Source organism: Taudactylus pleione, unplaced genomic scaffold (assembly GCF_031769625.1).
Source record: "Taudactylus pleione unplaced genomic scaffold, aTauple2 ptg000183l, whole genome shotgun sequence".
In the NCBI taxonomy this organism is placed as follows: Eukaryota; Metazoa; Chordata; class Amphibia; order Anura; family Myobatrachidae; genus Taudactylus; species Taudactylus pleione.
This window is the reverse complement of record NW_028284585.1, coordinates 10,199,691-10,221,489: the sequence shown is the minus strand read 5'-3', so window position 1 is coordinate 10,221,489 and position 21,799 is coordinate 10,199,691. Positions and strand designations below refer to the sequence as shown.

Below are 21,799 nucleotides of genomic sequence, written 5' to 3'. Positions count from 1 at the left end.
GGCACATATGGATTTCACATACCCAGGCACATATGGATTCCACATACGAACAATCCTGTCTAGTCCTCCCGTTACCAGGATTTTGGCTTCCTTGGAGAAATCAAAGGCTTTGACGCCTCTTTTAACCCTGAATACAGATTCATCACTAATATTTCTCTTGGGAGGGACATAGCCGGACATCACAGAGCGCTTGCTCTTCACACTGCCAGATTCCATTAGGTCCTTCAGGCGCTTCTGCAAATTTTTGGTTCCCTCCACACAACCTGCCCAAAATCCAACAAATTATAATGTGAGTTCCTAAACATAAACCAAAACCCAAAAAAAGGAACTATTTTAATTATAGTTTTTTATGTGATTATTGAAGAGGGGAGGGATGAAGGTGAAATATTTACAGTTAAAGATAAATTATTAGAACTTTGGAAGTGGACATAGCATCATTATTCACAAAATATATCAGTAAATAGACTACCAACATGTAAAATAACATTATTACTATGATCCCTACGTCATAACACCTTCATCCATTAAAAAAAGTAATTTCTCAGAAAATTGCTAAATAACACCTTCATCCACTTGCCTCCTCAATTGGCATACATTGATGGCCTAAATAAATTAAATATTTCACATAGAAAGTTTTTAAAATATTGGAACATTTTCTATATGAACATTTAAGTGCAAAAATAAAATAAAGTGTCCCAAATTATATAAAACACACTATTCTGAAAATCACACTTTAAAGAATGTAGTGGTAAGAGACACTATTTCCATGGTTTTATAAGCGAGAGAAAAATGCTGCATTAATACACTGTGATTCTCTGTGATAAATGTATCCATATCGTCCAACACAAACACAGCATTCCTGGGTTCAGGTGCTACGTACCTGCCTCTCTACTTTCTAATACAGTGTAATCTTATCCACTTACCTATTATTAGAGCTGTGTAATCATCATTTGAGCTTGAAATAATTGATTCAATTGATCGGACATATCTGACCTGACAATGAGAAAAGACAGGAATAAATACAATGTATGATGTTCTGTATTATGTCTCTGTATTGTCTATTTAAGAGTCTCTGACCCACAGTTTATAGACTAGCAAAGGACAAAGAGCCTGATTCAGACCCGCTCGCGAGCGCTGAGTGCTCGCAAACGGGTTGATGTTGGCCCAGTGCGCATGCACACGACGGAGCCAGCTCCGTCGTGCACATGCGCGAGACCCAGATAGCGACGGGTAAGCCGTCGCTCCGGGTCTCCTACCAAAGGGGGTGTGCTGTCGATGGTGGGCGTGCCGGGGGCGTGGCTGCCCAGGCGGAGGTGTTCCCATGGGAACGCCTACCGTCTGGGGCCGGGGCCACTGACATCACAAGTGATGTCAGTGGGAGTGCTCTCGGCTCAGATAGAAACAAAAGCACTCCAGGGCTTGCGGCAACGAAACCCTACCACAAGGTCTCGTCGCAAGCCCGATGGTTGCGATGGTCTTGACCATCGCGACCATCTTCCTGGCTGCTCGCTATAGCTGTGGGTGGTCACCCACAGCTATACGAGCGGCCAGGAGGCCGCTCTAAAAATTAAGAAGGACGGCCCTGATTCAGAGCGAGCGCTCTGTCAGAGCGTCCGGCTCTGAATCAGGGCCAAAGTTCCATAATCAAATCCAAAGTTGGACCATAAAATAATGGATGGGAAGTCAGGAATCTTTTAACTGATGCTAGTCCCATTTCATGAGGTATAATAGTATACAAGCTACGCATGGAACATTTACAGTTATACCTCACAAAATGCGACTAGCATCGTGGAACTTTTACAATTGATCCTTACAAAAACAAATTTCATATATGATGATAAATCTTATCTTCAGCTTATTGCTTGTGTGATGGGGTCACATGTGGCTCCATCGTACACCAACATTTTTATGTTTGATGTTCTTTTCTGATCCAGCTGTTACTGATAGAAGTGTATTCTACTGATTACTTGTTGATCTTAAGTGGGGTTGTAAGGATGATTTTTGTTTTATTTTAGATCAACATAGCACTAAAACCAGCCCAGTAAGATTTACATATACTGTTAGTAACATTTAGGTTATTTATTTATATGTAGCAATTGCCTTGATTGATGGTAAATTGGCTACTAATTGTATATGAAGACCACTGACAGGAATAATTTACTGCATGCTAAGAGCTTTCATCCGAAATCTTTAAAGAGGGGATTACCATACTCCCAATTATTGAGTATCAAGTGCAGTGCCGACAACACCTCCTCAGCGCATGACTTTACACCACAGGTCATGGGGCCGCCAGTAACTGGAAAAAAAAACAGCGCTGCCCGGTGCTGCCTACTCCATTTGCCGGGCACCCGCTGAAATTTTGTGATCAGCGGGCTCCCTGCAGTGGCAGCCGAAGGCTCACTCCTTAGCACCACCTTCAAGCTCCTGCAGTGGGTAAAGGAAGATATGACATGGCGTCTCGCCCATAGTGCTGAGCGCAAGGAGCAGTGGGTGGGGGGGGAGCAAGAGTGGGGCTTCAAGTAAGTATAATGTTGTCTGAGTGTCATATTGTGTAAGGGGCACTACTAGTGAGGGCATTGCTTAATGGGCACTACTACTGTGGGCACTGCATAAGGGGCAGTACTATTGTGGTCACTACATAAAGAGCACTACTACAGTGAGCATTGCATAAGGGACACTACTACAGTGGGCATTGCATAAGGGTCACTACTACAGTGGGCACTGCATAAGGGACACTACTACAGTGGGCATCGCCTAAATTTACTAATGTGGGTATTGCACAAGGGGCCCTACTACACAATGGCGTAACTAGGGCAGGGCGAGCGGGGCACGTGCCCTGGGCGCTGTAGGTCAGGCGCGCAGGGGGGGGGGAGGGGGGCGGGGGCGCCGCCAGCCATGGTACGGCCCATCCTAGTTAGGCAGTGTAGCGTTGACCGCAGTGTGTGCGGTCAGTGCTACACATTTACACAGGACCGGCGCTAGGCTTCCCTGCGCCCAGCGCCAGTCCTGTGCTGCACAGCCGAGCCCCTTCCCTCCCCCTGAGCACTTACCCAATAGCGCCAGGAGGAGGGTGGGAGGCGGGCTCAGGCTGTGCCGTTTAACACACACATCGCCGCCAGCGAAGCAGCGATGTGTGTGTTAACCAACAGCCAATGAGAGTCAGACTATCATTGATTGCTGCAGCGCCCACTGCAAGAGCCGGGCTGGAGCTCACTCATAAGCTCCGCCTTTCGGCTCCTGCAATGGATAATGGGAAAGATGTCATGACGTCTCTCCCATAATGCAGAGTGCGCCAGCCCGGGAGGACTGACATGCGGCGACGGGAGCAGTGGCCGGAGCTGGAGCGTGGATTCAGGTACGTGTATTTTTTTTGTATTTTTTTTTTAACTTGTGTGGCTGCACTACGGGTGGGGGGGGGAAGTTACTACTGGTGCACCATTACTGGGGGTGGGGCACTACTGGGGACTACAACTGGGGGGGAACTACTACTGGGGACACTGCATCGGGAGGGGAAACCTCTATTGGGGACTACTACTGGGGGAGGATACTACTACTGGGGGCACTATATAAGGGGCTTACTACTAGGGGCACAAAGTAAACTATTACTGGGGACACTATATAAGGGGCTTACTACTGGGTGACCAATACTGTGGGAACTAAATAGGGAGGACCACTACAAGGGGCACTGTATATGGGCACTGCATTAGGGGGATCACTACTGGGGGCCTGAATAAAGGGGACCACTACTGGGGGCACTGCATGGGGGGGGACTACTGCTGGGGGCACTATATAAGGGGCTTACTACTAGGGGCATTGCACTGGCGGGACCACTACTGGGGGCACTAAATAGGGAGGATCACTACAGGGGGGCACTGTTTAAGGGGCACTGGATAGGGGGGATCACTGCTGGGGGCCTGCATAAGGGGGACCACTACTGGGGGCACTGCATGGGGGGGGACTACTGCTGGGGGCACAATATAAAGGGCACTGCATATAGGGTACCACTACTGGGAGCACTGCATAGGGGGAACTACAACTGGGGGCACTATATAATGGGCACTGCATAAGGGGGTACCACTACTGGGGGCACTGCATAAGGGGGACCACTACTGGGGGCACTTCATAGGGGGAACCACAACATGGGGCACTGCATAAGGGGGGCCACTATTGGGGGCACTGATTAAGGGGAACTAATGAGGGGCTGCATAATGGAGACCACTACTGGGGCATTGCATACTGGGGGTACTGTATAAGGGGATCTAATGGGGGGCTGCATAAGGGGACCACTACTGGGGGAACTGTATAAGGGGCACTACTATGGGCCTGCATAAGAGGGACCGCAACTGGGGACATTGCAAACTGGGGGTACTGTATAAGAGGCACTACTGGGGTTAAGGTGCATATGGAAAGGAATGTTCAGAGTGACGATAAAGGGGTGTGTCAAGTTGACAAGCCCCATTTTAAGTGACCACACCCATTTTTCGCAGCGCGCGCCTTAGGCGCGCGCACATAGGGAGGGGGTTGCTCCATTTTTACATTTGCCCTGGGCTCCAAATACCCTAGTTACGCCACTACTACTACAGTGAACATAGTATAAGGGGCACTGCTACAATGGGCATTGTGTAAGGGGCACTTCTACTGTGGGCATTGTATAAGGGGCACTACTACTGTGGGCAGTGTGTATAAGGGCCACTACTACTGTGGGCATTGTGTATAAGGGCCACTACTGTGTGTTATAACGTGAATAAGGGACATGTGAATAAGATTGTGCTACTGTGTGGCGTAATTTGAATTGGGGATACTATTGTGTGATCATGCTTCTTTCTTGTGGGACCAAGCCCATTTTTGTGGCCCACGCCTAAGGCGCGCTCTCCCTTTATAGAGAAATGGGAGGGCGCAAATTTATAGTTTGAAGGGGGGCACCGTACACCCTAGCACCGCCCGTGTATAATGATATTTGACTTTTCTATATGCACAGAGACCTTTGTCAAAACAATATCCAAAGGTTATTCACCGCATGGTCACCAAAGCCCTGGTGAGTGCACTATATTTCTATGGATAATAAAGTAATAATCTAAACAATTGTAAATTGAGGTTTTAAAGCAACCCAGCAATTGAATCCATCGATGTGTGAGCATGCTAACTTTCTCTACTGGATATATATAGATATACTATAAATGGAAAATATTCTGAAAATATAGGAGAAAAGTAAAGTATATGATTTAAATGAATTGAGTCGGGCCTGTTGGCAGCATACTATAATTTATTACTTATATCTCTGTTGCCACTTAGTCAGTATATCATGTCCATTCTAATATAATTCAGTGAGAATTCCACACAGAAACCAATAGCGGTCAGTGTTGCTCATAGGGATTAATGCCTACTACTGTAACAATAGGATGTTGAGGTATCTTACCTGTGTAACCCAGTCATTATGTACCTTCCAGCGTATATATGAGATGTGGTTTAGCTCTGCAATGTTCTCTATTGTAATGCTGGGGATTTCATCCACCACTTGGCATTTTGTCCAGTTCCTGTTGATCATAAAATGAATGTATAAACAAGCGATGAAATAACATGATCACATTTTCATTGTATAGATTTGGTGAATTTCCAGTAAACCATTCCACAGAGTGGTTTAACTTGTTCATAATCCCTTTATCTCTACTGTCAACATTACTGATGTGTGATATTAATACATACAATACATTACATTAGAATATGTGTAATACTTTGGGGCAGGGTATGGCATAATTAAAGATATAGGGGTCTATTTACTAAGCCTCGGAGAGAGATAAAGGGAACAGAGATAAAGTACCAACCAAGCAGCTCCTAACTGTCAATTTTCAAACACAGTCTGTGACATGGCAGTTAGGAGCTGGTTGGCTGGTACTATGGGCCAAGTGTAATAGAGTGAGAGTTTAGAAAAGTGAGAGTTTCTGACACTTTTTAAACTTTGCCAATGTAAGAGTCCAAAAACAAAGTAACAGAGCGAACTTGCATGTTTTTTTAGACTTAAAAACTCTCAAGATGTAAAATCTCATTCAGATGTTTCCCATTTTGAAGATAAAACTCAACCAATGTGAGAGTTTACTGCTAAACTCTCACATTTTCTAAACTCTCACCCTATTACATTTGGCCCATATCTCCATCCAATGCTTAGTAAATAGATCCCATAGGCAGTTCTGGAAACAGATATGAAAAAGAGCTGACAGACAGATAGTGGACAAGGAATAGCATAAAGCTAGGCATAAAATATACAATTCCCTGTGCTAAACAGAATTAAGTGAGGCAAAATATTGATATTACAGTCCCCTTAAAATGAACATTAGACTATTTGATGTCCACCAAGGAATTCATATACCGTATATACTCGAGTATAAGCCGACTTTCTCAGCACATTTTTTGTGCTGAAAAAGTACCCCCTCGGCTTATACTCGAGTGAAGTGTAGCGCTGACCGGACGGAGTTCGGTCAGCGCTACACAGCACAAACACACAGCCGCCGGAGCCGGCAGCTGTGTGTTTGCTGTAATCAGCAGCCGCTGAGAGTCTGTCAGACTCTCAGCGGCTGCTGCTGCTCCCACTGCGGGAGCCATCTTCCGGCTCCCGCAGTGGGTAATGGGAGACACGTCGTCATCACGACGTCTCTCCCATGCAAAGCGGCCGGAGGAGCTGTTAGCGGCGGGACCAGGAGCAGGAGTTTCAGGTAAGTGATTTTTTTTTTTTTATTCTTATCATGTCTCTCTCTACTGGGGGGGGGACTACAGGGGGCACTACCAGGGGGCGATTACTACAAGGGGCACTACCAGGGAGCGATTACTACAGGGGGCACTAAAAGGGGGGGATTACTACAGGGGGCACTACCAGGGGGGATTACTACAGGGGGCACTACCAGGGGGCGATTACTACAGGGGGCACTAAAAGGGGGGATTACCACTGGGGGGACTACCAGGGGGGATTACTACAGGGGGTACTAAAAGGGGGGATTACCACTGGGGGTACTAGCAGGGGGGGATTACTACTGGAGGCACTGAAAGGGGGGATTACCACTGGGGGTACTACCAGGGGGGGATTACCACTGGGGGCACTACCAGGAGGGATTACTACTGGGGCACAACCAGGGGGAATTACTACTGGGGGCACTACCAGCTGCTGCCATTTCCCACACTAGGCTTATACTCGAGTCAGTAAGTTTTCCCAGTTTTTTGGGGTAAAAGTAGGTACCTCGGCTTATATTTGGGTCGGCTTATACTCGAGTATATATGGTATCTCACAGAAGCTGCCTTATGAGAGATGCAATAGGCATTTGTGACTCATGGTTTGTGTAAAATTAATTTTGCACCTGTTTTTGTTTAACATTTGATGTACTGTACCTACCGAAGTGTTTCTGCCATGTGTGAAATTAGAATGACGTTGACACATCCCTGAAATACAACAATTATATACACTAATAAATAATGTACACTAAAAAAAATCTCTTTTCTTAATTGCCATTCCATCTACTGTATGTGTAATTTAAACAGAAACAAAGTAAATAATATTATTCTACAATGTTACGAAATAATTTGTTATTTTTAACTAAAACAATTTGAGGAACATCAGTTATTTACTAAAACATTCTGAGAAATATCGACTTACTTGCTCATCACCAAAATAAATGACACACTCATCTGTATCACGAAGACTAAAATAAAAATATATATAGAAATATTGAGAAATAAGAAACATTTAAATTTAACTAGTTCTAATAAAATATTCTAGCACTATTAAAAACATAAAATAAACAAGAAAACATTTAAAAAAAAAACAATCATTTATTAATTTTCCTTACACACCTGGTAGTATGCCCACATTTGGGAGCTGCCTGTGGAATATAATTTAGTGGCTATGTCTGTGGGACTGGGGGTCCAGATGGAAATGAGAGTGGGGGAAACAGTAAAAAGTCACTTCAAAGTTCTGGCTAATGTCACTGCACAACCACTCTTTAATTAAGTTTATCATTTATTTTCTCCTAAAATATTACTCTATATCTTTGTATGAATCATGAGATCGAGGGAATTTCAGGACAGTCTTTATAACACTTGTAGAAATGCATCTAGAAAATGAGTCATTCCATACAACGTGTGTCTGGAAGGAGTCCCTTTGAAAGTATAGGCCTAGGGCTGATTTCCACCACCTGCAAAACTGGATACATCCTGGTAAATGTGCTCTTCACCCCTTGAAACTCATTTGATTACTCTGTACCATGAAATGAAATCTTGGGGCTTCTTGATCAGCCAAAAATATTGTAATATTTGCCATCCCCATACAGGTACCTCTTTGACAAAGAGATCCAAGTGCTTCCCATAAAAACTGTGCAATTGGACAAAACTAGGCCCATTATGTCACAACTAGTATTTTTGACCCATCATTCTCCAGGTCGCTAGCTATTGTGGCTATTATATAGCCTCATCCCCTCTGTATCTTTCCAGCCTCATCCCTCAATGTTCTTTCCAGCCTCATGCCCCTCGTGTCTCTCCATAGCCTCATGCCACCCATGTGTCCCTCCAGTCTTTTGCCACCCCTTGTGTCTCTGAAGCCTCATGCCCCCATGTCTCTCCAGCCTCATTTCCCCCATATATCTCTTTAGCCTCATGTCTCCCCTGTGTCTATGCCCCTCTCGAGTTTCTCCAGCCTCATGTTCCCATGTGTGAACTCCAGCATCATGACCCCCCCCCCCCCGTGTGCCTTTCATCTCTGTCATCCCCCATTTATATTATTTCTGTCATCCCCCATTTATATTATCTCTGTCCTATTCTCCTGGTTTCCTTTTCTTTCTGATCTCTCTGTGTGTGGAGTTGCTTGTGGTTGGGACCACAGATGGGGTGTTGCAGTTGGGTGTGTGTGTGGGATTGTGCAAGGCAGGGGTAGTCAGCTTCAAGCACTGTCATTTGTCTTCCCATCTCTGCCCTTTCCACACCCCGCTATCTGTCTCTCTCATCTTTGCCCCATCTTTCATCCTAACCCTATCTTTCTCTTTTACCCCCCCACTCCCCCATGTATCTTTCATCTCTGTCCCACTGCCATCCCTCTCTTTAATTTATGTCACCCCTTTGGTCTTTATGGGTGCTGTGAGTGTGTGCGTGTAAGGGGGGGGAGGTTGCGGGTGCCTCCCCTCATGACTAGTGAGCAACTTCTGGACATCAATTAGGCTGCTTATATTATAGATGTGTTATTCATCCTCTAGGTACCTGTTCTGGTATTACTTGTAGTGCTGTGAAAATTTTGGACACCTATGTGACTATATGCCCGTATTCTGGGTTGTATGCATCTATGCGATCACACCGCCACAAGAGCAGCCATCATCACTATCAGTGGCATTTGCACACACTCTGTTAGATGCAGAAGATACAACTTAGAAGTAGAGATGAGCGTTTGGGTTGTGGCTCAGATCTTCCTGTCAAGTTCCAATCTCACAACAAGGCAAAACCTCATCTCTTACGTTCATCTTGGCACAGATGTCCATGAAAGGTAGCGTTTTGCTTTGTTCTAGGATCTGAACGTGGCTGGAAAGATCGAACCACGACCCAACTGCTCATCTCTACTTAAAATGCTGTGCACTGTACATGTCGCAACTCTGGCTACACTTCCACAGGTCGTTTCTCTTATGTATGAACACCCCATTGCCACCCAGTTGCAACTTAGTAACACCCATTCAGCTATAGCAGAGAAAAGACTGAGTTGCGTATGAGTCAGAATCACTTCTATTTACATGTAAAAGAGCAGTTACCATGCAACAAGCAGGGATCTTGCATTCGAAACTGACAGTGATTAAAGGGAAGCAACATTTTGCATCTGCTGATGGACTGAGCTAGGACGTTCCATACAGAGTGTAGACTAGGTGCGTGAGTGCTGTTATTTATACACCAAATCAGATTTTGTTTGTGGTACAAGATTATTTCATAGAGCTCCAAGTGTTTGAGAAAACGCATTTAGGGAGATTCTTCTGTTTACATGGAGGTAGCAGAGCGTCTCTCTCCAAGCAAAGGGAGGCGGAGGCATCTAGGCCTCGCTCAGAGGGAAACCATAGACATATCCTACACAGGAAAGCACATTCTTAGGTGTAATGAAAATGTTAAAAAACACAATATAATAAAATAAGTTCCTGTATTCCCTCACTCTCCTTCATTATTTAAAACATAAATAGGCAGTGGCTAAAGAATAGTTACATCAATGTACATTTACAGCCAAACCCTTACATAATGCACAGAGCACTTTCTGGAGGATGCCTAATAATGGAAAGTAGGGGTGCTGCTTGTGACGCATGAGCCAGACAAGTAACCGCATCTGTGCCAAAAATATATTGCACACCCGTATATTTGTACATGATTATATTTATGCTCTTATGTTGTATTGGACATTTTATAGAAATGTAAAGTGAAAATAACCACTACAGATAAACAGGACATATTGTGATAAATGTAAGGGGTAGCCAACCTCCATCCTCGAGAGCTAGTAACAGTTCACATTTTCTAGACCACCTAGCAGGTGCACAGGTGTAGTCAATACTCACTGACACATTTGAAAAAATCCACAGGTGGAGCTAATTGTTTCACTTGTGATTCTGTGAGGAGACCTGGAAAACATGCACTGATGGTAGCTCTCGAGGACCAAAGTTGGCTACCCCTGGCCTAGGTGATGCAGGCAAAAGCGAGTTCCCGGCAAGTCTGCCACATTGTTTAAAGGGACGAACATTTAAAACATGGAGTAGACTCACCGGAAATTTGCAGATGCCTGCATTGTGCAGGCTATTACATTCACCCTATCTTTTGTGTCATGGGTTCTAAATTCTAAGGTGTGTATGAATTATTTCAGTATAAATTAATCAACTAGTCTACCCATTAATTAAGGTAATTCCTGCTTTTCAGTTCATTCTCAGGCCCTCATTCAGCAGTGCAGGCATGTAACCCGTTCTGCACATGTGCAGAACGGGTCTGTGATCCCGCACGTTGACTGGCAGCAGACTGTCATTGATTGACAGTCTGCTGCCATTTGTGGGCACGGATGGGGTGGTGATGGCCTCCATTTCCCGAGACGGTGGTTTGTCGCCGCCATTGGGGGGGAGGGTAGAGGCCAGGATCTCCGTCGGCTTACGGAGATTTCCTGGCTTCTTCCTCTCATCTGTGATTGGACAACGCAGCTCGAATAAGTAATGCAGCAGGAGGCATGATGCCCCCTGTGCCCCCTGTGCATTAACATATCTGCACAGATGGAATTGCTAAGCTGCTTGCGAGCAATTTTGCAATTCCGTCCGAAGCTGAATAAGGCGCTCAGTTAGAACAGGCCTACAATAAAAGCAATTAATAATGAAAGAGATTAATCGAACACTTTTCTCCTTGAAACTGCAGATTGAGAGAACAATTCTTTCCCTCTGTGATTTTATATATATATATATATATATATATAAAAAATGTTCGTAGAGGTGCACTCACCAGACTTCAACCACAGGTTCAAATGGCAGCATAACAACTTTATTTCATCAGTTATAAATCTGGATTTATAACTGATGAAATAAAGTTGTTATGCTGCCATTTGAACCTGTGGTTGAAGTCTGGTGAGTGCACCCCTACGAAAAATTTTTGTATTGGTGGTTTTTGGGTTTACCAAAACCGCAATTTAGATGTTGCACCCTAGCAATTACTATTCTGAAGAGAGTGCGGAAATGACAGAAAGCTATATATATATATATATATATATATGCAGCTAAGGTGCAGCCACACGTTCCTTTATGTCCCTGGTGGTCTGTGTGGTTTTTTATAAGGGAGTGCTGCACCTTAGCTGCATATTCAATCCTTTTTGTGCGGGCACCCCTGCAGGATATGTATCGTTTTTTGGAGTGCCGGACCTCTTGAACTGTATATATATATATATATAAATTGTAGATATATAGTTGTTAATACAAACTTTCTAGAAAAGTGTTTATTGACTGTAAATTAAATAACTGTATGAAAATAAACAAGTCAAGCCATGCATGAAGATTACCTGTAACCTAGGTGCAGCGGCATAGTCTCCAAACCTACTATCTGGCAATACGGCTCAAAGTTGGAGAGTTCATAAAGTCGTATCTCTCTGTCACTGGAAATAGACATAGGGCATAATGTAATAGCCTGCGAATTGCAGACATCAGCGACTTCCCGGCGAGTCTGGCTTATGTTTTAATGTAGCGATTACTTAAACGGCAAAATCAGGTTGGTTTTGCCTTTTAAATGATTGCTACAATAGAACATTGGCCAGACTTTCCAAATAGTTGCAGATGACTGCAATTTGGAGGTTATTACATTTACCCCATAATACAAACATTACTATCAACTGCTGATCCAGTCATTGAAACATCAGATATACTAAAGCTAGGTATACACTTTTACAGTCGTATTTGAGATGCAATTCTTCTTACAATTACAATTATGATTGAAAAACCAGATGAACTTGCAAAGTCATGCATACACACTACAGGTATTACAATATATGTACCATGCAATATGTGATCCTCATCATCTCTTCAAGCCATCTGCTGAAAAAGTAGTGACCACAGGTGCAGCAGCAGAAATATTGATGGTGCGTACACACTTCCAAGTTTGTCTGACATTGTACCATTACACGGCAGACATTTTAGGCCTCCCATAAAACCAAATAAGCAAATGCAACTGATTTTCTTGAGATTAAACATGATCGGGGGTGCATACACACTCTTACAATATCTCACGAAAGGTTGTGAATCTTATGATCTGTCAGACGATTGCATTGGTGTGTATCCTGCTTTACAGCGGAGATAATTTTATGTTTATAGAAGTTTTATGGTACAGCACATTTTTAGAATAAATGGCTGCCATTCCAGTGGGAGGGGCCTTTTTCTTGCATCCACATGGACAGAGAAATAAGGGAAGGGTACTTTCAGAACTCAATATACTGTATGATATCATGGAAATATTTAATGGGCGTGTGTCAGATATGCAATCGTCTTCCTTAAATGACAAGACAAGTTTTCTTACCATGTTCCAACAACCAACTTGTTAAACTGAGTCATTAGTGTGGAATCTGATATCCATTTCATTGTCCTGTTTTGCGGTTTGTTTTCATCCTGTAATACATATGTAAATAGGAATTACTGCCACATAAACTTCAGTATAGTTTTATTGATACTGTGTAACTCGTTTGTCATTGCTAAATTTAGTACAACTGTAGTTTTAGGTAAATTGTAATGCTTTAGAGATACATATAATACTTTGCTGATGTTAACGGTTTTGCCATTTTATTTTATTACCCAGTGCACACTAAAGTGGGATATACAGTATATTGTATAAAAGATAATGTAAGTATTGCTTACAATGCAGGGTTTATGTAAGATGCCTTATCCAAAATAAGCAAATACTCTTTCTTATTGTGCACCTAGGGCCTGATTCAGAGATTACGGATTTGCAGAGCTGCACACAAGCGGCTGTGTAAATCCGTCCATCTCAGATGCAAATGTAGAAGGAGCTGTCAGACCCTCCTTGCTGCGTTTGCAATCCCAGCATTGCGACCGATGTCTCAGGCTGAGATCACCATCGCTTCCGCAGCCTGGCCGGTGCCTGGTCACGCAAGAGTCCGGGAATCTGCATCCACCGACGCAGACCCTGGCCTCGTCTCTCCCGGAAAACGGAGGCAACATGCCCCCATTTCCGAGGTTGGCGACCAGGCACGCCCCGCTCCTCCCCCTCAAATGCAGCAGCATGTCAATCATGCTGCAGCATGGGAGGTCTGCAAGTGAGATAGCAGGACCCGTTCTGTACATGCGCAGTACTGGTCCTTAGCAAGTGCAGACCCCTAACCATCCGAGATATACTGTACATTCATCCTCGAATGAACGTTCATCTCTGAATCAGCCCATAGTTAGGAAACAGTGAACTGCAAAGATGCTGCTACAATTTTCAAATCAAACGCTAATTGTTTAGGTGGCTCTTATAAAAGTTATTATAAATGAGTGTATGCAGTGTATGACCAGATATTGTTCAGTTAGGAACATAATGTTAATTTAAATAGCCTCATAACTGTTATATAAAGTGTTTTCTAATTAATTACCATGGACGCCAACTGCCAGTAAATGTTTTGACAGTAAGAAAGAAGTTTAAATATACAGCTTATTATCTAATCAGCCAATCATTTGGCAGCAACTCAATCCTTAATAGAATACAAATATGGTAGAGTGGTTCAGTTGTTGTTCAGATCAAACACCAGAATAAGGAAGAAATGTGATCTAAGTGACATAAGGGCATATTTATCAAATAAAAATGGCAAGATAGTCCCTCCAAAACAGCCATTTTCCACTCACAAATATTTAGCATCACTGGAATGTACGTATGAGGGACTAAAGCTGATATTAATATCTGCTGCGGACAGCCCCCGTTTTCTATCACAAAAGTAGCCTCCATAGGATTCTTCAGGTGGCATTAGCCCTTTTAAGTACATATCACAACATTAACCGAGAGAGGAATCCTTAGGATCAGTGGCGGATTTTACCTTGGGGCTACAGGGCTGCAGTCCCCACCGCCCCCCGCAAAATCTGCCCTCCCCAGTGAGTGTTCGCTGGCAGTGGCTTCCTATTAGAAGCGATATCTGCTTGTAATGTTGCCAGGTCCCAAACCTGGAAGTGAAGTGATCACAATATAAGAAATTAGAATTATTGGGACCATTTCCTTACAATTAATGAATATGCCCCTGGGCAGAGTGATTTGAAAACCTCAGAAATCACTGATCCCCTGAGATGTTCTGGTACAACAGTCCTCTAGAGTTTTCAGCGAAAAGTGTACAAAACAAAAAACATCCAGTAAGTGGGATTTTGGTGGAAAAAAATAATTGAAACTAGTGACAGAGGTCAAGGGAGAATGAACACACAAGTTCAAGCTGACAGGAAATAGACAATAACTCAAATATTAAAACAGTGGTATGCAGAAGATCATCTCTGAATGCACAGCACATTGAACATTGAAGCAGATTTGCTACAGCAGCAGAAGTCCACACAGGGTTCCCCTCCTCTCAGCTAAGGACAGGAAACTGAGACTACAGTGGGCATGGGTTCAACATAACTAGACAGTTAAAGGTTGGAAAAATGTTGCCTGGTCTGATCAATCTTGACTTTTGCTGCTACTTGCAAACGGTAGTGTTAAAATTTGGTGCCAGCAACATGAATCCATAGAACCATACTGCTTGTGTTATATGTTCATATTGATGTTGGTGTTACATTGGTTAGAGCAGTGGTTCCCAAACTGTGCGCCATGGCACCCTGGGGTGCCTCAGGACACTTGCAGGGGTGCCTCGGGTTGGTGGTCCAGCACCAAATCAAATTTTTTATGGTCAATGTAATTTAAATATGTAGACAAACAGAAGCTCAGACCTGTCCAACACTATATAACTGACCCTAAGGATGACAGGTAAGCACAATATACATATCTTTATTACTTTCTACATTTTTTTCAGAATTTCTCATTAGCAAACGTTTGGCTTATGGGTGCCGGGAAAACAATGCTGTTACTCTAGGGCACCGTGATTCAAAAAAGTTTGTGAACCACTGGGTTAGAGGATTATTTTCTTTGAACACATTAAGATCCTTTGGGCTCGCTCCAATTACGCGTGAATTACTCACAGCCCGCGAGTAAGTACGGCAGTATGGGCACTTACGGTACCTCCGGACTCGCACATTTCTGTATGGGGCTGCAAGCAAAAATGTGTGAATCCAGGACGAGATATAGCCGCAAGGTGTGCAAATTTCCATACCGTTGCTGATGTTTCCATGATTCACCCCCTTCACACCTAATTGCATCAAGCCCTTAATATCAACTGAGCATCATTAAAATACTTAATAATAATAATCAAAGCCTAGCTAAATATTGTTGCTGACCATGTGCATCATTTTATTGCCACAGTGTACCCATATCTGATTCCAGCAGGATAATGAAGCATGTTACAAAGTATACATCATTTCAAGCTGGTTCTATGAACATGACAATAAGGGAGACCTAGCAAGCCTTGGAAGAGATAAAATGGAGAAGTTGCCTACAGCAACCAATCAGCTCCAACTGATATTTATCTAGCACAGTTTATGAAATGACAGAAGCCGATTGGTTGCTATGGTCAACTTCTCCATATTATCTTCCTGAAAAATTTGATACATCTCCCCAAATGAGTTCAGTGGTAGTCAAGTGGATGACCAACACGGTCCTTGGGGACCCCTAACATTTTATGTTTCACAGACCACCTAGCTGGTGCACAGAAGTAGTAGTACTAATTGTCACATTTTAAAAGATCTGGTGCCTTCATTCCTAACTGATACATTCTACAAATCCACAGGTGGTCTAGAAAACATGAACTGTCAGGGGACTTTGAGGATCAGTTTGGCCACCCCTGCAATAGAGCACCTTTTGGGATTTGGTCATTCACAGTGTGAATGTGCAGCTGACAAATCTGCAGTAAACGTGTGATGCTATCTTGTCAGCATGGTCCAGAATCTATAAGAAATGTTTCCAGCACTTTGTTAAATCCATGCCATGAATAATTCAGTCTGTTCTGGGGCAAATGGGGGTCCTATCCTGTACTAGACATGTGCAGAGGTGGCTCCTACCTTTCCCTCTCAGTGGGGCCGCCCATGTAGCAGTCCGGTCCTCTTTGGCACCTGCCAGGTGCATTGCGCATATAGCAAGATATATATATATATATATATATATATCTCCTGGCCGCCACCTTTGCTCAACCAATGCACGCCGCCCCTCATGCCAACTGATTACTTCCTCCCACTCCCGCCTCCAAGATTTTGCCCGTGCTGCTCCCGACCTTTGGAACTCTCTCCCTCTCCCTATCAGACTCTCCTCCTCCTTACAATCCTTCAAACGGGCTCTCAAGACCCACTACTTCATCCAAGCCTTCCAGCTCCCATCCTAACTTGCTGCAACATGCTCCTTCCTCCGTTTACCCCATCTGTGTCACACCTGTAAAAACCTATTAAATGAACACATGCATTTTCCGTATACTTGTGATGCATTACACTTTACCAGTACTATCTATTGAACTGATAGTGAGAGTTAATGCATGATAAATAGGTTGTGAAAGGCTCTCAAAGTTTTAATACACTTTTAAGTATTAGTGAGCAGCTGAAAAATCACATTAACAGTGGATCGGTGTGAACACATAAATACTAACTAGAATTGGCCAAATGGATGTACAACAAGCAATATAACTACTGGCTTTTAATCCCAAAATGAACCTTTATCAAATTCTAGTCATTCAATGCGAAGTTAACAAGACAAATTTGTGCTTCATTCCTTCTTTAAAACACCAACTGTCCAAATATTGATTAGTTATATTAAAACTCCTTAAGGCTAAGGGGCATATTTATCAATTATTGGGTTATATTTATTTATTAACAGCTTGTTATATTGCACTGCATATTCTGTTGCACTTTACAATTAAAAACAACATTAATAGAACAAAACTGGATAGTAACAGACAGACATAAAGATGAGAGGGTCCTGCTCGCAAGCTTACAATCTATAGGGAAATAGGTGTTGATACACAAGGATAGATGCTACATATTGCAAATTGGTCCAGCCAGATTGTAGAGGTTATTGGTGAGCTGTATGATCCAGTCACACAGGTAAGTTGACCTCGGGTCAGGAGGATGTAAAATTGAAGAAAGAGAAAATGTGTGAGGTTATGTGTGGTCTGTAAGAAGGGATGTAATTAGCTAGGGAAGCTATGAAGGTTATGTGGGCGGTTCTGGAATCTGATTAGCTTGTCTGAAGAGGTGAGTTTTCAGGGAACGCTTGAATGTTTGGAGACTAGCAGAAAGTCTTATGGTGCATACACACGGGTGATCATCAGCGATAAAGATATCACTGAACGATCTCCCTGGACCTTCCCGGTGTGCTGGATGATCGATATAGATCATCCAGCACACCACCAGCCCACCAACGACAGGTCCCTATGTAACCTGGTCGATATCGACCAGGTTGGCCTGTATGCATGGGCGATGGACGATATCGTTATCGTCTATACGTGCCCACGCATCGCAGGTCATTGGTGGGTTGCGAGGCACCATTATTGTGCATGGGAGAGAATTCCACAGAGTGGGTGCAGCCTAAAAAAAGTCCTGTAACTGTGCATAGGAACAAGTAATGCATGTGGATGAGAGACACAGATCTTGTGCAGCCAGAGATGTCGTGTTGGGAGATATTTTGAGATAAGTGAAGAGATGTATGTTGGTGTGGTTTGGTTAATAGCTTTATGTGTAAGTAAAAGTATTTTATATTGCATATGTTAGAAGACCGGTACACAATGGAGGGACTGACAGAGTGGTGCAGCAGACGATGAATGTTTGGTGAGGAAGATCAGACTCACAGCTGCATTCAAAATGGATTGTAGCAGCAACAGTCTGTTTTTGGGAAGACCAGTAAGGAGACTATTGCAATAGTCAATGCGGGAAATAATAAGTGCATGGATTTGAGTTTTTGCAGTATCTTGTGTAAAATATGGTCGAATTTTGAATATGTTTTTTAGATGTATGTAGCATGATTTTGACACAGATTGAATGTGGGGAACAAAGGAAAGTTCAGAGTCAAGGATGACACCTAGGCAGCGGGCATGTGGGGTGGGGTTGATTGTAGAGTTGTCAACAGTGATAGAGATATCAGGTTGGTAACTACTATTGCCCAGTGGAAATATAATTAATTCTGTTTTGGATATATTAAGTTTGAGGTGACAAGATGCCACCCAAGATAAAATGGCAGAAAGACATTCAGTGACAAGGACCAGCACAGATGGTGAGAAATTTGGAGAGGATAGATAGATTTCAGTATCGTCCACGTACAGATGATACTGAAAACCAAAAGAGCTGATTACTTTGCCAAGAGAGGTGGTATAGATTGAGAAAAGCAGAGGACCTAAGGCTGATCCTTGCGGTACTCCAAATGATAGAGGTAGCGAAGAGGAGGCAGAATCAGAAAAGTGAACAGTGGAAGAGCGATTAGATAGTTAGGATGAGAACCAAGAAAGGGCTGTGACCTGAAGACCTAGGGATTGTAGTGTTTGTATGAGAAGAGAGTGGTCAACAGTGTCAAAGGCACTTAGACTTAATAGTGACCAGATCATTCACCACCTTAGTCAGTGCTGTCTCTGTGGAGTGTTGGGAACGAAAGCCTGACTAAAGTGGGTCCAATAAGTTGTGCAAGTTAAGACTGTGTGAGGCGAGTGTAGGCAAGTCTCTCCAATAGCTTGGAGGGGCCTGGAAGATGGGAGATGAGACGGTAATTTGAGAGAGAGTTAGGGTCTGAATTTAGTTTGTTCAAAATGGGAGTAATCACCGCATGCTTTAACAGTGATGGAAAGTTGCCAGTAGAGAAAGAGATTACAGATTTTTGGTGGGGTGGGATGAGCACAGGAGATAGATCTTTACTGATTTGTGAGGGTATAGGATCAAGAGGAGAGGTAGTAGAGTAGGAGGATGAGAAGAGTGTAGATACTTCATCTTCATTTGTGGGGTCCAATGAAGAGAATGTGCCAGCAGGTTCAGGTAGTGAATTGAGCAAGTCACTGGCTGAGGAAGAGTCCACCATTTCATTTCGGATATTATCAATCTTGTGCTTGAAATAGGAAGCAAGATCTAGTGCACTGATAGTAGCAGGTGGGTTGGGTGAGGGAGGGGTAAGAAGTGATTTAAATGCATTAAAAAGTCACTTGGGGTTAGAGGCTTGGGCAGCGATGAGAGATTGGAAATATGTTTGTTAGTTTGTTGCAGACAGAGCGTGCAATCCATAAGGCACATTTTAGTGGCTTGGAGGGTGATGGGAGGCACGTGATGTGTCTGAGGTTTGCTGGATTTTTATTCTGGTCTAAGTGGGGCATGTGGGTGGGGCCTTTATTTGGTGAGTAGAAGGAGAGAGATATAAATATAGTTGTGGGAGGTGTATGAAAGTTTGGGAGTAGATTATTGAGGCTGCAATGTGTACAGAGGGGTGAGCTGCAGTGAGAGGTTAGGATGTAATAGCCTTAGAGAAAATACTATAGAGTGAAACAAGGAAAAAGAATATTTGGTATATGGTGATTTTGAATAAAAGGAGACATTTTAAGAATAGTACATAACAAATATAAAGTTTGATCTAGAAATTACCTGCTCTCAGATGTTGTTTAATGTTTGTTCAACTATTTTTTAACTGTTCAGTTTGGATACCTTGTGCGTATAATACTTAGTGAATGGAAAGCACAGCTCTCCTTATAGACCTGATAATTTTCATTTCTTTTTGCTGCTTATCGCGGCAATAAGAAATTATGGATCGCCAGAATGTATAAAAATACATATGCATAGGAGCATTGCGTAAAAGTAAAGTGAGCGCTAATGTGATCACTTTACTTGCTGCTTCGGTGCTACTGTGCTTCTAAATATGGCGTTAACTACCGGGGCCAAGCTCTGGAATGTGACGCATTCTGGATTTTAGTAAATCTCACAAATAGCAGTCCCTATAGAAAGCTATGGTGGCTGTTTGTGGAATCTCCGATATCTGCTGTGGTCCCCCTAGATACATACCAGAGATGTTTGTTGGGGGATATCCGCCAAATTTGTTTTGATAGGCCTAAGAAAGCCTGACCTGTTATTCATCATATGACAGACTCACACAAGTCACTCACCAGTATACAGCGAATTTTCTTCAACTTCAGATCTGGTGTCCAAACTGAGACTAAACCATCTTGTCCTACTGCCAGTAGTGCATTATCAGGCATGGGAGATATCTGGATAAATGTCTCCCTGTGAGGTGTATCTGATACTATTGCTGGAAGGTTGAAAGAGACTTTGTTATTTTCTTGCTGCGGAAGATGATGCGGCATAGCCTCCTGGTCTTCCATGTGTCCAACCTGATAGTAAAAAATAGAAGTTATTTGCAAAGAAAACTCATACTATATCTATCCACTTATAGAATGCAAAGGTCTATGGAAGAAATAATAATCTGTCATTTAAATGCCATATACCGTGACACTGTGGTAAGCATTGCTTCCTCACTTTTCTGGAGCCTAAAGATTAATCCTAACCAGGGCACCATCTCCATATTTATGTGGCTTTTGTCCAGGTTCTCTGGGCTGCTGTCATGATCCAAAAACATATACGTATGTTGGCCCTAGGGACCTATGATAAAATGATTAGATTGTAATCTCCACAGATGCAGAGACTGATGTCTATGAAGAAACATTCTTCAAATTGTACAGCAATATATACTATATACACTATGTAAACATAGGATAATATGCTAGAAGGTACATGATGCTATACACAGCATTATGCTAGTACTAGCGGGCACAAGCTCTGAAAAGTTCTGCTTTCTAGAGCTTGATGCATGCATCCACAGTGCACCCCAATGGAAACCTATGGGGACTGCTGTGCCAAGGAACTGCAGCAGACATTTCCAGTCCCTATTCATACAAATGGGGTCCATATGTGAAGAAGTAAACATCCAAAAATGTTTTTCGATTGAATGCAGTTTTTTATACATCCCGCCCTTAACTTTATAGAGCTTTAATATTACTAATTACTAGGTGAAGAGTTTCCGTTTTATAGAGGTATCATAGCATCTATTTGTTTTGTTCACTTAGCCAAATGTGATTAACTATGGGGGGTGCATTCGAGCTGTAGCATTCATAGGAAAGCAAAGGTCTCTTAGGGGCTGATTCAGATCCGCATTCAAATACCATTGCAGCTGCGATATCTCACGGAACGCAATAGTGAAAATATGCTAATGTCTCCAA

At 43.0% G+C, this 21,799-nt stretch overlaps 1 protein-coding gene across 1 annotated transcript in view; it reads right to left on the bottom strand.

Annotated features, from left to right (window-relative positions):
- Positions 1 to 21,799, bottom strand: part of LOC148519779 (cilia- and flagella-associated protein 337-like) — a 99,046-nt gene that overhangs the window by 73,005 nt on the left and 4,242 nt on the right. Inside the window, exons 2-9 of the mRNA XM_088476131.1 lie at positions 20,690 to 20,914; positions 13,030 to 13,118; positions 12,023 to 12,115; positions 7,640 to 7,685; positions 7,379 to 7,425; positions 5,417 to 5,534; positions 924 to 993; positions 23 to 263 (exon numbers count right to left, since the gene is read on the bottom strand). Of these exons, the coding sequence (XP_088332257.1) occupies positions 23 to 263; positions 924 to 993; positions 5,417 to 5,534; positions 7,379 to 7,425; positions 7,640 to 7,685; positions 12,023 to 12,115; positions 13,030 to 13,118; positions 20,690 to 20,905 (920 nt within the window). The 5' untranslated portion in view covers positions 20,906 to 20,914. The remainder of the gene's footprint in view (positions 1 to 22; positions 264 to 923; positions 994 to 5,416; positions 5,535 to 7,378; positions 7,426 to 7,639; positions 7,686 to 12,022; positions 12,116 to 13,029; positions 13,119 to 20,689; positions 20,915 to 21,799) is intronic.